The 16,179-nt window shown below is 36.5% G+C and overlaps 1 protein-coding gene across 5 annotated transcripts in view; it reads right to left on the bottom strand.

Moving 5' to 3' along the window:
* Window positions 1-16,179, bottom strand: part of CEP162 (centrosomal protein 162) — a 44,398-nt gene that overhangs the window by 20,731 nt on the left and 7,488 nt on the right. For 4 of the 5 annotated variants that reach the window (XM_053974743.1, XM_053974746.1, XM_053974744.1 and 1 more), the window contains exons 5-14: window positions 8,120-8,272; window positions 7,670-7,856; window positions 6,658-6,713; window positions 5,326-5,441; window positions 4,338-4,368; window positions 3,836-3,958; window positions 2,959-3,150; window positions 2,720-2,801; window positions 1,609-1,873; window positions 165-432 (exon numbers count right to left, since the gene is read on the bottom strand). In XM_053974743.1, the coding sequence (XP_053830718.1) occupies window positions 165-432; window positions 1,609-1,873; window positions 2,720-2,801; window positions 2,959-3,150; window positions 3,836-3,958; window positions 4,338-4,368; window positions 5,326-5,441; window positions 6,658-6,713; window positions 7,670-7,856; window positions 8,120-8,272 (1,473 nt within the window). Of the gene's footprint in view, window positions 1-164; window positions 433-1,608; window positions 1,874-2,719; window positions 2,802-2,958; window positions 3,151-3,835; window positions 3,959-4,337; window positions 4,369-5,325; window positions 5,442-6,657; window positions 6,714-7,669; window positions 7,857-8,119; window positions 8,273-10,928; window positions 11,054-16,179 lie in introns of all 5 variants that reach the window. The other variant, XM_053974747.1, reaches the window with a different exon arrangement.

The raw sequence follows: 16,179 nt of genomic DNA, 5'->3' as shown, positions 1-16,179 counted from the left end.
CTCTCTTGGAGCCATTTCATGCCAATACAGAAAAAAATCAATACTTAACTGCATTTGAGTTTAGATTTCTCTACAACATTTGGGGTTTTTTTTATGTGAAGCATAAAAAGCAAACCTCTCTGGCTCTTAAACTCAGAATTAAAACTCTCAAAACTTAGAATTACCTTTAGATTTTGCTCTATCTGCAGGACTTTTGGTTTTCATACAGGACTTTTTGTAAGTTTCTTTTGGTGTTTTCTTTTCACTGACTGGAAAAGACTGCTTTGAAAGTAAACTGGGCTTCCCATAGCCAGAACTTCTAACCAGTCCATGAGGAGCATGTGAAGGTTTCTTTTTATGTACAGGTGCTGGACTTCTAATATTCTTATATAACATTGGTTTGGTTGACATTGATTCTGATCTTTCATTCTTCAAGGAACAAGACCGTAGAGCCTGTGACAGAACACATTGGTTTAAAACAAGTTTTAGGCTCTGCTGTAAACTGAGGGTAGCATTCACCAGTGAAAAACATAGAGCCAGTTACCAAAATTACACAACTGTAAGACTCAGGATGATGGCAAGCATTGTTTTTAAACACATTAGTAGTAAGTAATGTTGCAGAATTGTACTACTTCAGAACTACACAGGGCAAGTATTTTCTACTGGCTCTATTTAATTGATCTGGGAAATTGTATTTTTATTTTAATTGTACTGTACGTTACAGGGTCTTTTGCTTACCAAATAAGGTAGGTCATGACTAAAGGCTAATAAACACATTGAATATAGAAACCCAGCCATGAATAAAGGAACAGCGGCAGGCAGAGGAACTCTGCTAAACTTGATCATCAAAAACAAAGCACACAACTCCCAAGACCAACAAATGAAAAAGTTTAGCCTGTTTGCCCTGATGGGCAATCCACCAGGATAAATCAGCCAAACCTCTGTCCCTACAATGCCTTGCACACACAAAAGATGATTGCCTAAAGGAATGTGAAGCTAATTTAGGGGATGCAAGGAGAAAATAATTTGGGGATGCAGGGAGAAGATTTGGGATTACATAAATCTTGTTCTGGGATGTCTGAGATGATTGTAAGAGTATGCAAAATTTACAGGATCTCTAGGGAAAGAACAAAATATAGGTAAAGAAACAAGTCTGGGAAATAGAGGAAAAAAAACCAGATTAAAAAAGCTGGTGACATGACCAGGTTGCTGGTCAGCATTGTCTGACTCAGGTGGACACTGACCATTGTAGTCCCTCCTATATTCTTACTGAACTGCACTTCTAACGGTTCTCTCTGTATAAATGTTCCCTGTTCTGAGCCTGTTGTGCATTTACACGTGTCCCTCCAATGCTCACGTGCTCAGAGACATCACTATCTTGAGCTGGAGACATGGCATTGCAGCAGCCTTCCACATGTTGGGCTGGGACAAGAAGAATCCCACTGGCCCCAATGTACACTGGATTTGGTGACCTCTAACAGTAGCAATGGCCACATGAGAATTTCAAGAAAAAGAACAACAGTCTCTCAATTTCTTAACATCAGAGCATACTCAAGTGACAGGCAGTCTAAAAATACATACCTTTAAAAATTACTTCCATATAACAAAAATCTGGTTGGTAATACTTACTTTTTTAGTTTTGCTTCCTTGTGAAAGCAGAGAGTCTTGTCCTATTTTTTCTCTTAGTCTATCAGGCTGTACTTCACTGGTCTGAATTTCTTTCTCAGTCATCCTCTGCAAGTTATCATCATTCATGCTTGTCTGTAGAAAGATGCTTTCTTCTCTGTTAAACTTTTCAACAAAGTTTTTCTCCCAAGATGTATTACTCTGTGGGTCTTCAAAAGGTGAGTGGCTAATGAGGTCATTTTCTGTGCTGCCTACCAGTTTCACAGGACTACAAGAAAAAAGAAGTCATACATAAGACTTTTGCTCTTTGCTTTTCTATCTCTCTGGAAAAAAAGTGGAGCATTTTTTTCTTAGGTATCAGCTGTAAAAGCTACCTGAATTTCAAAGAGCTGCTAAGCCTCTTTTAAGACCCATCTTGCAGATTTAGTCATACAGATTCACTCCCATGCTGTGTAAAAAGAGCTGCTTCCCAGCAGCAACTGTTTTTGTGGAGGTAGCAAAATTGGCTACAAGATAAACACCTGTAAGCCTGCAATTAACACTAATTAAAAAATGAGCAGTATTGCTGCTGAATGCAGCTACATGATAAACTCATCTGCTAAGCATAAGCTGTATTTCTAACAGTTGCAAGGCCTGTGCTGTCTGCTCTAGAGAGAACAGCTGCAGCAAATAAGGGGGAGGTAGAGAGCATAAGTTAGTAAGAATCACAACAGTGGGGTTTGATCTTAAGAGGATTTGAATTTAAGATTATGGAGTTTGGAGAGCTAGGATAGGATGTGGGCTGAAATCCTTGTATGGGGAAGGGGAAAGAGCAGAACACTGGGAAGGCAGAGATCCTAGCTGTGGGAGTGATGAACACTGCTTCAAATGACTTGACAAACATTGCTGCTTATTACCTGAAGTAAGTATGGGAATCCCTGGTCTAAATCTATTAACACTGTATAATTCATTTTACAGTTCATTGCAAATGCCATAATGCCAGTGCAGGATGTAACAAAAGTTCAGTATTTAATTAGAGAAAGAGACAGATAAGTTATTTAGTAAGCTATTTTCCACAAATTATTAGCCTCTTTAAGTTACTGCAATTCTTAAAAGTGCATCTTGAAATAAATACCGTTCAGGGTCCACATCAAAATTTCTGGTAATACACATATGTCCTTTAATTGTTTTCATCAATTCTTCCACAGTAGGTAAATCTAAATAATGAGAAATAAATATAAAATAAATTAAAAAACAACCTAGAAAAAATATTTGTTACATTTAAAAATGTTTCATAAATGGAGTATTATAGATATTACTAGTTCACTCATTTTACAAGCTTGTACAATACATGCCTTCCTTTGAGCTACTTACCTGAATCAACAGTTGACATGTTTTTTGCATAGATGTCATTATTATGTGAAATACTTTGCCCTAAGCCTTCTGAGGCTGCCACTGCAGAATTGTGCAGTTTTTGCTCATCAGTGTCCCCCAAAGACTGATCAATGTGATGATATGCCTGGGATAGTGCTTCCATGTCATTGGTGGTTTGTCCATTGGAAGTACCTGAGAAAAAAAGCAGGCTTGTAAGAGACACTACTGGATTTTCTGTTATGGGAAACATCCCACTGGAGCCTGTGTTTCAGTTACTAGATTGGTCTATAATGCGCTGAAAATAGTGATATCACATTAAAAAAAAAAAATCTCATTCTTCCTATAAAAAGAAACAGTTGCCAAGTTAATTAGTGTTTACCACATCTACTAAATTGTCTCATCTACAGTTTGCATTCCTCTCCCCTACTCTCCCCCACCTCAATATTTAACAGTACTAAAATTAAGAGCTTATGTTACATGACTATTTTAACAGGTGTCATCACACCAATAATCTGGATAGAAGTGGCCTGTACTGTTGTGTGAAGTTTGATAAGATAATGTATTTAATAATTCAGTTCAATGCTGTCAAAGAAGAATTTTAGATATAAGAAATAACCAGAGGTGATGGTATTTAAATATGAAATTGCAGCAACAACAGCTACTTTTCAATAACCAAGTGTTTAGTATAAACATCACTATTCCTGAAATATTTCCTCCTGCTTTCAAGATTTGTTGGCAAAAGCCAAGGGCTTTATGTACCCCAATGTAAAGACATTGGAGTCACCTATTTTAATAAAGGAAGATTTTAGGTTTTGAGTTTTGTTGTGTGGTGGGTTTTTTTTTTTCATTTTTCCTCTTTTTTTACAGCACCACTTACCTGCTTCATTCATTTCAACTGCACTGTCTTCTTCAGGCTGATCATGTTTGCCTGGAGCTACATCTGATATTTCAATGGCCTTCTGAAACTCTACAGTAGAATCTTGTGAATCAAGCAATACAACTAAGAAGATAAATGTTAAAGAAAACACAAATCCTCTTATTTATACTTCATCACACTGGAATTAGAAGTATACCAGAGCTTGATGTCTTAAGCATACAAAAAATACTATGTAGATTATTTTATTGCCATTAGTGGGAAACCAATGAACTCTGATTACAAATCTGAGTTCTGAGTGGGTATAATAAACATAAAAATACATTGATGATCACCTTGAAGTGTTAATATGTAGATTATTTTTAACTATTTCAATTCAACATATTTTCAGTACAACACAATAAAATATGGTGAAAAATATAAAAAAAAAAAAAAAAAAATCAAGTAAGCAAGTTTCAAAAAGTTACATTTAATCTTCTTCCACTGATCAAAGTTTATATTTTACCTTTAGCCAGCATGCCAGTGTTTGCTTCTTCCTAACAAAAAAAATAAAAAACCCAAACAATTACTTTTTGAATATTAGGGGATAAAAAATTGGACAAACTTTAGAAGTTGGTTCAATACCTAAAAACAGTTTTTAGAACATAGAACTAAGCAGTTATTCATTCTCCAAGAATATGCACTTCTCTAAAACCCTCCTTAGAATGCCATAAAGTTCTCAACATCATGTACTCTATAAACCTTTTCACAGGTGACTAGAAATTAAATGCTCCTCTGCATAGAGAAGCATTTTTGCACCCTCCTGGTTTTCTTTTATTGCAATTTGAGAAACAAAAGTTAAGTAGCAGTAAGCACATTATTCATAGCTCCACTCTAACTTTTTAAACATTTATTAGAAATATTACTCCAATAAATTTATTTAAAAAGAACGGAAAACCAAATAAGTTTACCTAGTGAAAATGAATACATGATGCTCTATAGACTTCTTTTGAAAAAAACCCCAAATCTTAGTGTGTGCCCCAGGGATGCACCCATGTGCTCCAACCACATGTGCTACACATGAAAAGACCTGACCAAGCCAGAGGGCAGCAGTGCCCTCACAGCTCGTACAGTGAAGATTTTTGGGTTCTCTGTCCAAAGGGCTTCTCTGTACAGAATTACTTCCAGTAGTCTGTTATCACTTGCACCTCAAAAGCTCTGAGAGATTAATCATTACCCATTCTGAGGCTGAGCTTCCACCTGAGCTCATAGTTTGTGCACTTCCATCCTCATTTCTTAACTCAAAGGAGGAGTTAGCAGGAAACCCTGTGAAGAACTTAACCCCTTCTATGATCTATCACAGGAAAGTACACATCCTTAATAGAAAGATATAGTCTGAGAGCCACTACACTCTTTCAGACAGTATGTATCATATAAAGGTTTACTATATTTAGTTACATATTGCAAAGCTTTTAAAATTCCTGCAAGTAATAGAAACATTTAGCAAGCTATACCTCTTCTTGAGGACTTAAATCAGCTTCTGACGCGATGTTTTGATTCACGTGATCTCCCTCAGTTTTAAGGGCAGGATTAGTATCTGTTTCTTCTTCAAAATCTTCACTGTAGCTACCTAAAAAAGTAAAAATAAGCATCAAATAGAATGAATACTCAAGGAAGATAAAGCAGTAAGAGACAGCCATTTCCTTTTCCCCAGTGCCTCATCTAAGAACAGCTACTGCTAATGATACTCCTTTTACAAAGGCAACAGAAAGTTTCCAGAACTGAGTGTGGTACTAAAACTACAGTGAAAGTCACACATAATCTCTCTAAATTCAAAGGAAGCTTGCCTTGTGATCAGATATGCTTTGTCTCCTCAAGGTGTACTTGAACTGACCCCTTTTATTCAATTACTTTCTCTCACTTAGGGGTAAAATGATGCAATTACAACCCTGTAGATAAAGTACTCTGTACATTCACTTTGCCAACTCCAGCACTTTTGAGGCTCAGAATCTGTAATTTGGCTTCTTGTGACCTGCTTTGGTGGGCCAAAAGCCACTCTCAAGAGTAAGCACTATTTAAACCCAAGTGTCTCAGAGAATGAACTTTACAACTTTACAAGCCAAAGGCTTTTCCTTCAGTTACCTAGATCCTTTCACAAGTTTCAGCTCTCTTTTGCTGTATCTCTCTCACTCAGCTCCTGTGGTTACAGGCTCCAGTGTCTGCATTCTCTATAACACTTAAACCTAGAACCCTTGCAAAACACTGGGTCATAATGTGTTGTTTATGTGTTTATGGTTTACAAATACATCTTCTTTATGCTTGGGAAATTCAATCCTGACAACAGGACCCCTCAAAAGTTCAGCCGAAAATATAAATTTGAAAATACAACCCATTAATTTACATGAATACACACAACGTTCATCTGACAGCAATGAAGCATAAAACAAAGAGACATGACAAGTGAAAGACAAATAAGCAAGAAATGTAGCATGGAAATTTTGTGGGGAAATCAGATTAATACTGCAGATTACAGAGATTAAACTCAGGTATGAGAAGATGGCACAAAAATACAGATGACACTTAAGACACTGGAGTAAATCAAATTTCAATATCAGAGGGTTTTTTTTTTCATTTATGAATGATGCAGGATTTTTACTATTTTTTTCCCTTTATTTTTTGTCTTTTGGTTTACAATAGATTAAAAATCCACTTAAGAAAAGAAAAAGCACAGAAGCAAAAGTAAACCCCTTAACCCCTCTGTATGACTAACAGCTGCACAGTCATAATGCAACAACAGCCTAAAAGGCTGATGTAAGAACTACAGGTAAAATAAAACATTGTATTACCAGATTTCTCTTCATGTGCAGGTTGTTCTTCTTCTTCTTTTTCAGCATTTTCATTTCTGAGAAATAAAATGAAAATTCTACTCTCTTTTTGGAAAGCAAGTAAGTATACTTTTTTTCTTGGAACTCTACACTCTGATACTTCTTAAAATTAGTAATAAAAGAAAAAATTGTAATTTGTCCAACAAATCAAATCAAAGGTAAGAAAAGTTGTAAAAATGTCAGCAATTATTAAAATAAAGTATTTCCCAGTTAAAATTCTCAATCTAACTCTTAAAACCTCTCCCCTTCTGCATTCTCTTCAACATCTACATTAACTTCTCAAAAATATTTTTATCATCAAAGTTTGCCTCCTGTTCTGCCTCCCTGTCATTCTGGATTAACAAAATAAATTTAAAAACCACCCACCTCTCCTTTCTTTCTCCTTTTCTTTCCCCTTTTCCCATAAAATAGATGTTTTGTCCTTATCTAAAGCTCTCCAAAATTCTGCCTCTCCAACTTTTTTCACATCAGAAGTTGCCTCTGAAATCAGCATTTTCAGCAACAGCTGCCTGAACTTTCTTCATCCATTTCTCTCACAGATGTTTGAACTTATTTTCAAGTAACTGATTATAAATAGGGTTGCCCTAGTCTATGAAGATTAAGTATGTTTCCTCTAGATTCATTTGTAATATCATGTCTAAAGTGACACAGATTCTTTCCTGATCTATTTCCTTGTTATTATCAGTTGTTACCTCTTCATTTATTTACTCCTTACAATTATGAATGTTGAGTTGTTACTACTGAGTTATACACAAGACTGTGGAGCTACATCCACTCATCATTAAGGCATGTGCTCATTTTTATTAAGCTCACTTCTGTCCTTGTCTTGAAGAAAAAAAGCCAAACCACGATAAACAAACAAAAAACTGATTGAAATTATATGCAGAATATCATCCAACAAAATCTCAGTGGACATACCAAATCCACATATGCCCACTAATACAGTCCACAACTCCTCCTCCCTCTAAATTACCGTACAAATGGTGCTAGCATGACAGAATCATTGGAATCCAGCTCTTTATTTAATCTTGAATAATCAATAGTAGAGGAAGCTTCTCGTTCAAGCTTGGCATAGAAGATCTCTTTTTCTTCTTGTTCTTCCAAGGTATCCAATCCAACTCCTACAATACTTTGATTAGGCCCAGAAGCTAAAACTGAATCTAAATTTCAAAAAAGAGAATAAACTATGTCTGTGCTGTATGTCCACATAGAAAAGGCATAATAGTTAACAACAACCACAGACAGACTTATAAAGCATTAATGGTATCAAATCATCACAAACTAGTACCAGGAGACTTTAGTTCACGACACAGCAGACAGAGTGAAGAATCTCATCTTGAAATGAATTAAGGTAAACTGCTTTTAATACTAACTTATTTGGATCTAGTTAATTTGATGAAATGATTGGGCTCTCAGTTCTCACCATTTGTTTCCAGACTGTCTCTACTCAGAGAGACAGCATCTCCACTACTTTTCTGAAGCTGCATCTTTTCCACATCCATATTTTCATGACTTTCTCCCACAGGCTGTGAAGTGTTCTGCATCTTGACAAAGTTTCCATTGGCTTCAAGCATTCCTAGGAAAAAAAGTTGCAATATTCTTGACTACCATCTAAAAGCTACTTGTATGACACATCAGTCTTCTAGTCTCCTTCCAGAGCTACCAGTTTTAATCTTGCAATTGCAAGATATGCAAAGATATGCAGACTCACGAGTCACATGCACCTAATTTCCACTGATTCTATATGTAAATCTTGTTTAATTAATGAAGCTATTATAAACATTATCTTCCTATCCTTTGTATTTGCACACATACCTAAAGTTCAGCACCAGTCAAATGCAAAAACTGAGTTACCGTCACATTACTCATGAAAGACAATCTCACATACAGATCCGATACAGAAACTGACATTTCTTTCTTAAAACCCAGTTCATTTTATTTAATTTACTACCTCAGATCACCACATATTTTTTAAACTTGCTAAGCCATTGGTTTAGCAGCTACATTTCATTTGTTGCTTAAAGGCTATAAGGAAAAAAATAGTAATCAAAGTCTCTAAAGTCACTGATGAACACCCGATTCTGCCATTCTGCCAATTTATGTAACTACAACTTGTAGTTGTTCTCTCCTAATTGCAATTTCACTGTTGTGAGGGTTCAACATCACCTTAACAACTTTTTGCTGGCTCTGAGGCAGAACACTGCCATATCAACTTATGGAAGACTAAAAGCCAGATATCGCAGGACATTGCCAGCTCAAAAACTCCCTTCTGCCTGCCTGCAAAGCACACACATTTATACTTAGACTCTGAATAAGTTCTCATTGGAGAAGGGATAGGAGAAAAGCTGCTTATGCATTTTATCAAATGACACATGAAATCATTTAACAGTTCTCTCAGAAGGGAACAGAAACTAAGTCTGATTTTTTCCAACATGAATTGTCAGTTGGTAACACTCAGAATTTTTCATCCTGCCTGTCCACAAGATGTTGAGATGTAGCTGTGTCCTTGTACTGAACACACCAGAAGGGGTGAAGACATTGACAACAGCTCATTTCCTGCTACAGGAGACTGGAGGAGATCCATACATCAATAACACTAAATCAATCTTCCATGTGCTGACCAAGTGCTTCAGCTCTGGGATCTTCCTCTGCTCTCTACATGGGCCCATACAAGTCCCATTTAAAAATGCCATACTTGCCTATATCGTGACAATGGAGAATCCTTTCCCTTTGGCACTGAAAATGTACTTAGTGTGAGGGAAGGTGGGAAAGTAGGAGGCTCAACACCTTTTCCCTCCCTGCTGGGCAGCCCTCAGCACGTTCATTCTGATTGTAAGAGCCTTTTTTAAAAAAGGATTATTTTCTTGATTTTAATGATAAAGTCCCTTTGCATGTCTTGTTGGGAGGCTAAGTGCATAAGGTTCCACATCTTGGAAATCCACATTCCTGTATCTAACCTCAGCTCTGTCCTCAATATAGAGTTCTGACTGTCTTGCCTTGCATGTAACATGTCAGGGACACTGTCTAAAGGTCAAGCTCCACATGTACAAAAAGTTAATGCCTAAATAAATACATATTGCTATATTGAGAAGTAGAAAATGGAAAGCTCAAAGTGCTGAACAGATTTAAAAAAAACTACAAATAGCCCATTTCTCAAGTAGCCAAATGCAGTAATTTAAAATACTTTACTCAGATGGCACTCTATTCTAAATATCAAGACAGCAAATAGGAGTCTGCAGCTGGGTCACAAGTTTTTTGCAGAGCTTTAGATTAGCCATAATCTCACCAGACCTCCAACACCCTATTTTTGAATGAGAATATATTAGCAGAATCAAATGCTAACTGCAACTGACCTCCTATGTAGAGATTTGCAAGAAAGGCAAAAGGAATAGAAAACAGTAAAAAGACCAATTAGAATGTTTAATGGAATAAAAGTTTAAGGAAAACATTTTCCTGTGTTTTTTTAATTTAAATCATCTCATATCCAGTGAAATTTCTCAGCAGTTGTACATTGATCTTGAAGGTTTTATGAGGTTTATGTAAGCTATCTAGTAATTTTAAAATATTTTGCTAGTCAATGTTTGAGTCAAATCAGAGGTTTTTTTAAAAAGCACCTTCCTTAATAATCTGAAAATCAAATACTCTTTCTGCAGCCATTAAACTTTGCAACTTAGCCACTCTCAATACCCACACCCCCTCCTCACTGCTAGTGAAGGGAACAGTATTTGTTTTCTCTCACCCTACACAATCTGAACTCTGAGAAACCTATCAAACTTGGAGAAAATATCAACTCACACGGATTTAACAGTCTCTTCATTGTGTTTTTGGCTGTTTCAACAGTCCCACGGATTTCAGTGAGGCCAGCAAGGGCCATTTGTTTTTGTGGAGTGGTTATTTGTTACTTCTCAGGTAGTTATCTCCATGCCAAAGATTTTGCTGTCTGTATGTTTCTAAGCAACATTTTGTAAGGCTAATGATATATGGCATTCTTTTTTTAAAGTACAGCCACTTGAAATTAATTAAAATAAGAACCTGAGTTTCACTTTGAAGAATATTTATAACTACCATACTTGCAAAGAAACATTTAAAAACATAAATACAAAGGACTCAAACTGATAATGACAAACATCTATTTCAAAAAGTAACTTCTTTTTTTCCTAATCTGACCACGACTGTCAGAATTGAGTCATTTTACCTTTTTAATACCATATAAAATACAGTAAATTTGTTACCCTCAGAATTGTCTGGACTGTCAGAAGTGAGGACCCCTTCTTCTTTGTTTAAGTACGGATCTTTCTTGTCCTTATGAATTTTTTCCAACATTTTGGATTTAGACAAAGCCTTGCTGCGAGATGCACTGGAAGATTTAGAGGGAACTACTTCTAAGTGTACATAAACATAAATTTTAATGCATAGTGGACAGGGAATAAAGAGAAGAACGAGATGTGAGATTTCAAAGTGACACTTATGAAAAAGTAATACAGTTCAGTTTCTTGTACACTGAATTACCTCTAATTTTCTATCTTTAAGTAAAAACTAAAGGTAATACTTATAACTTCTGCAAATAAAACTATACTTCTCCATCCTTATTTTTAAAAAGATTCTTGATCCGTGTATACTTTGTATTCAATTACACTGTTCTAGGAGCTCAACAAATGACCTGAAAACAAAGAAAACTAGCAAAACTACTGCAACAGTAAAAGGTTTTTACTATGAGGTTTGAAAGAAAGCATGTAGACTGGTTCAAAAAGTGGGAAAACATAGGTACATAAGTATAAATTACTACTGTCTTTATCACTGTCAGATACAAGAACTGCATTTGTTTGCTCAAACCCTTGTGGGGACTTGCTCAGCAGCAAATACAACTAATGTCTTCCATTCACGTTAGCAGAATTAAGTTTTTGATAACAGCACCAATGCTGAAAACTTCTCACCATCAAAGAATCATAGAATGGTTTGGGTTGGAAAGGACCTTAAAGATCATCCAGTTCCAATGCCCCTGCCATGGGTAGGGATACCTTTCACTAGACCAGATTGCTCAGAGACCCATCCAATCTGGCCTTGAACACTTCCAGGGATGGGACATCCACAGCTTCTCTGAGCAACCCATTCAGTGCCTCATCACCCTCACAGCAAAGAACTTCCTCCTAATACCTAATTTAAAGCTACTCTCCTTTAATGTGACACCCCCCCCTTGTCCTGTCATTATATGCTCTTGTCAATAGTCTCTCTCCATCTTTCTTGCAGGTTCCCTTCATGTACTGCAAGGGCACAGTTAGGTCACCCTGAAGTCTCTTTCCTGGGCTTAACAAACCCAATTCTCTCAGCCTTTCCTCATAAAACAGGTCCTCCACCCCTCTAACCACCTTAGTGGCCTCCTCTGGACCCTTACATGACAGCTACACTACAGCCTTCATATACCTTAGGCTAGCCAGATGGTCTGTGTTAGATTTTGCCATCTCGAAATTGTCACGGTGGAAGAGGCTTCAAAATTGAGTAATTCTGATAAAACTCTTAGTTATGGGTCTTTTGAGTTCACCTTGACACAAGAGAGAGTAGTCCAGGACATCAAGACAAATACTTCTGCTATTTAGAACAGGAGTATAGGGATACGTGACCAGAACTTAACACAGCTCAAACATCCAAGATAACTAAAGGAAGCTGGTACAGCAAGGAGAGAAATGCTATTAAATCCATTCTGATACGATGCACAGGTCCTTTATTCCCTCAATTGATGTGTAAGTTCACTAGCAAGGCACTGCTTCTCTAGATCTATATTCTCCCACACTTACTGGGAAACTAGAAGTGTTTTCAGCATACCATCTACTGCAAATAATGAAAACACCTGATACCTTTTAAAACAGTAATTTGAAATAACTACAGAGGTCCTCCTATTGCTCATATTTCAAACATTAATCCTAATTTAAGAAATAAATTAAGTTTTAGTATTTATCTCCCAGCCTGAGATGCTTTACAGCTATTCTATGCAAATGAGGCTTATGAAAACATATACATACATTTTCTAGACTGCACATAGGCTCTAGAAAACTAACACAGGAGATATTCTATAGTCTACAAACTATATCACCAACATGATCCAAAGACCAAGTGCCAAATATTTCATTGTCGTGGCTCTCCAAAATGCTACTGATCTGCTTGAATTTAACACCAATGCCATGCTTTAATCAGGAAAAGTTAATTGCTATTGTCTTTTATGCAAAAGTACTTAATGGATCAGTGCCTATAATTCCTACTTATTTGTTGGAGTTTCTTTTCAGATAGCAAAATGACCCACATAAAATGCTGAATCTGAAGTTACACTGACTCAAATAATCCTGCAGATTAAACAATTCAAGTTTTTAATTTATACCAACTGCTGTTTCCATTCCAGGGCAGCATGCACAAAGCAGCACAGTCATCAGCAAAGGGAAAAGAACATCAACAGAAAATAAGTAAAATGCTTATCTGACTGCTATCTTTGAAATTAAACAAGTAGAACAATGAATATTAATATTTCTTGTGTATGAAATGCAGGAAGAGTAACAGACTTTCTATTTACTAAAGACATGCTTAGTACAGGTGAGAGCTTTTTGTTCAGATTTTTGAAGTTATTTCCTCCTTTCCCCAGGCTGACATTAAGTACTGTCTGTCCTACTACACCACTACATGTAGTGATATATGATACTAACTGAGCAAAAATTCACAGTTATTAATTTCTTCTGAAAATGATAAAAGAAGTATGTGGCAGCTTGGTCAAATGGACAGTCTGCTAAGGATTTTCTACAGGAAACATACTAGTAATACAAGACTGATACTGAATAAATATATCAAAACATATTTAATCAAATACCAGACTGGGAATCTGAATGTGGACTCTTTTGTTCAGTATTTTCCACTACTTCGGCATGGCTTTCTGTCAGTTTCTTCTCTTTTCTCACTTTAACAAATTTTATTTTAAAATCTTGAAAAGACAAACAGCAGGAACACACATGCAAGCAAGACAGGACAGGAATTCTTAGTATCCAATTTCTTTTTATCATTTAAATGACAAAAGCAAGTAAAAAGGACATCACCTAGGTCTCCAACCTGTCCAATATGGAAGACACTGTCTTGAATCATAATTTGTAAATTTCAGTTTAAAGCTGAAGAACAAACTGTTTAAACGTGCCTAGAATAACTCGTGAAGTTACTTTAAAATGTACTTTATACTTCTCAGTGAAACAGGCTATTAGTTTAACTCTCTACCTATTTCCTGGTACTTCTGTAACAAGATGTCTTGGGGAAAAAAAAAAGAACAGACAACAAGTAAATGTAGAGCACATATTTAATCTTCTTCTCTTTGTCTTTCAAGAAAGCATGATAGAGATAATGAAGTAACTCAAAATCAAAAACTCAAACTGCAAGCAACATATCAGCTTGGTGCACTACACAAACTAATTATCCAGGCTTCCTTCAGATAACATTCTCTCTAAACAGTCACACCCAAAGACATCAACTTATGCATATGGAGCAGGCATTTGTAATGAATGCAGTGCCCCACTGTGGGTGAAGGTAAGATTTAAGCATTTATATGTTTGATTCATGATAATAAAACAACTTAAAAAATACTAATTCTATTAGCTGACAGTCTACTGACTATGTCCTATCTGCAACCAACAAGAAGGTTCAAGCCTAGAAGGACACACAAGGGTCTCCAAAAAATTTTGAAGCATGCTGACATTACACTTTCCAGAAATTAAACTCAGATTTTCATGTTTGTTAGCATCACAGCAGTGTTGTTATTTTCTCCCACAAGAAATTATTTTGCTATTTAGGAGATGTTTACATACAACCTTACAGAGAACTACAAGTCTAAATCATGATCTTTTCAGTCATTCAGTGGAGTAACTTACATCACAAAATTGCTGTGCCATCATCCACTTTTAATAGGTCTGAGCAACACACCACACAACATACACCCTGAGAATATTAGACATGGCAAAACGGTATTTGACAAAGTACTTGGAAGCACACAAGGCAAACAGAGGAAAACATGAGCAGTTCTGGAAGACTATCCACACTGAATTCCTTACAGTCACCTGACCTGTCATTTTAAAACACCACAAATAATCTACATGAAGTAAAATTATAGCCACATAAAACTGCAGAGGAAATATCAATTTATCCCAAAGGTGGCCAAGGTGGTCTTTGCAAATGGCTCTCTTTTGACTCCAGGTTAATTGCCCTACAACTAGACCCTACCTTGCAGAAAGGCATTCATCATAGCACAAACTGCTACCATTTGCAAGTGTCCAGTGTGACAAATACATCCCTTTCCTCGTGGGATGCCACAACCAGGAGATCCACTTCATGCCATGGAGTTACCACCTTCTTGCCAAGACAGAAAAAGGAAAGCCCTCTAGCAGGAATTAAAGGCCCCTCTGCTTGGCAATACTAAAGTAGTAGGTGGGATATGGCATATTGCATATGCTCCATGAGTGTGGTATTCTACACAGAGTGGTGACAGAGCAGTACATGAAATAAAACTAATAATCTGCCTGGCAAAAACAGTGCTCAGGGAAGAATTCTGTGCATGGATCTGGCACATTTGGCATTCACTCCTATAGTCTCAGCTTTGTTAAGTCCAACTGCCAAGATGTTGGATCTTGGAGTCGAAATGCATTACACACAGATTACTTTCAACTCCCTCCAAAAAAACCCCAAAACCCAGCCCCTCATCAACAGTATGAATATAAACAGGCCAGCTTCTTTTGCATGTAAATTGATTCCATACTGGCAAAACTGGGTAGGCTCACCCTCTGAATGTTTTTCTCTTAAATGAGAAGCTTTTCTGAAGGAAGACCTTGAAAAGTTTACCAGATATTTCACACATCAGTAAATCAAGTTTGTTCCAGTTCTAATAGCTCTACCTCTAGTTAACCTGGTCAACTGATATGATATTCTTAATTTTAAAAATTACAGTGGTGGAAATGGTTTGGATGGAACATCTTGATATAATCTCATTGTTTCTTGTGACTCTGTTTTGAATTTTACTTAATCCACACAAGCACTGTTCCCTAAAACTTGTAATCACCCTTCCCTTTAGGAACCTATTCCAGTGTGTTTTCTACCATAAGAAGTATCAAATTTGGGTTGCCTCGAGCATCTCAGAAAAACCATGGAAACATGCTGAGCTTCTGAAGTCATCAGAATTTTCTTTGATAGTATGTAGGAAAATGAGGTCATGGTAAGCTCTTAATTCTCACATTGCCCAGCAAGAACAATTCATCCTTACATTATTTGAAAAGCTGTAAGGAAACCATCATATCTCATAACCACCTGATAAGAACTTTCTCAAATCCATCTGAGTTTTACAACATCATCTTAAAAGGCCAAGACCAAGAAGTGGTGGTACCAATAGGCAGTACCAAAAAGTCCAGGTACCACCTAAAAGGATTAAGCCTAAATGGCACAACTGCTGACTGGGATTTGACTCCTCACTAA

This window comes from Vidua macroura, chromosome 3 (assembly GCF_024509145.1).
Source record: "Vidua macroura isolate BioBank_ID:100142 chromosome 3, ASM2450914v1, whole genome shotgun sequence".
Classification (NCBI taxonomy): Eukaryota; Metazoa; Chordata; class Aves; order Passeriformes; family Viduidae; genus Vidua; species Vidua macroura.
This window is presented reverse-complemented; position numbering and strand designations above follow the sequence as displayed.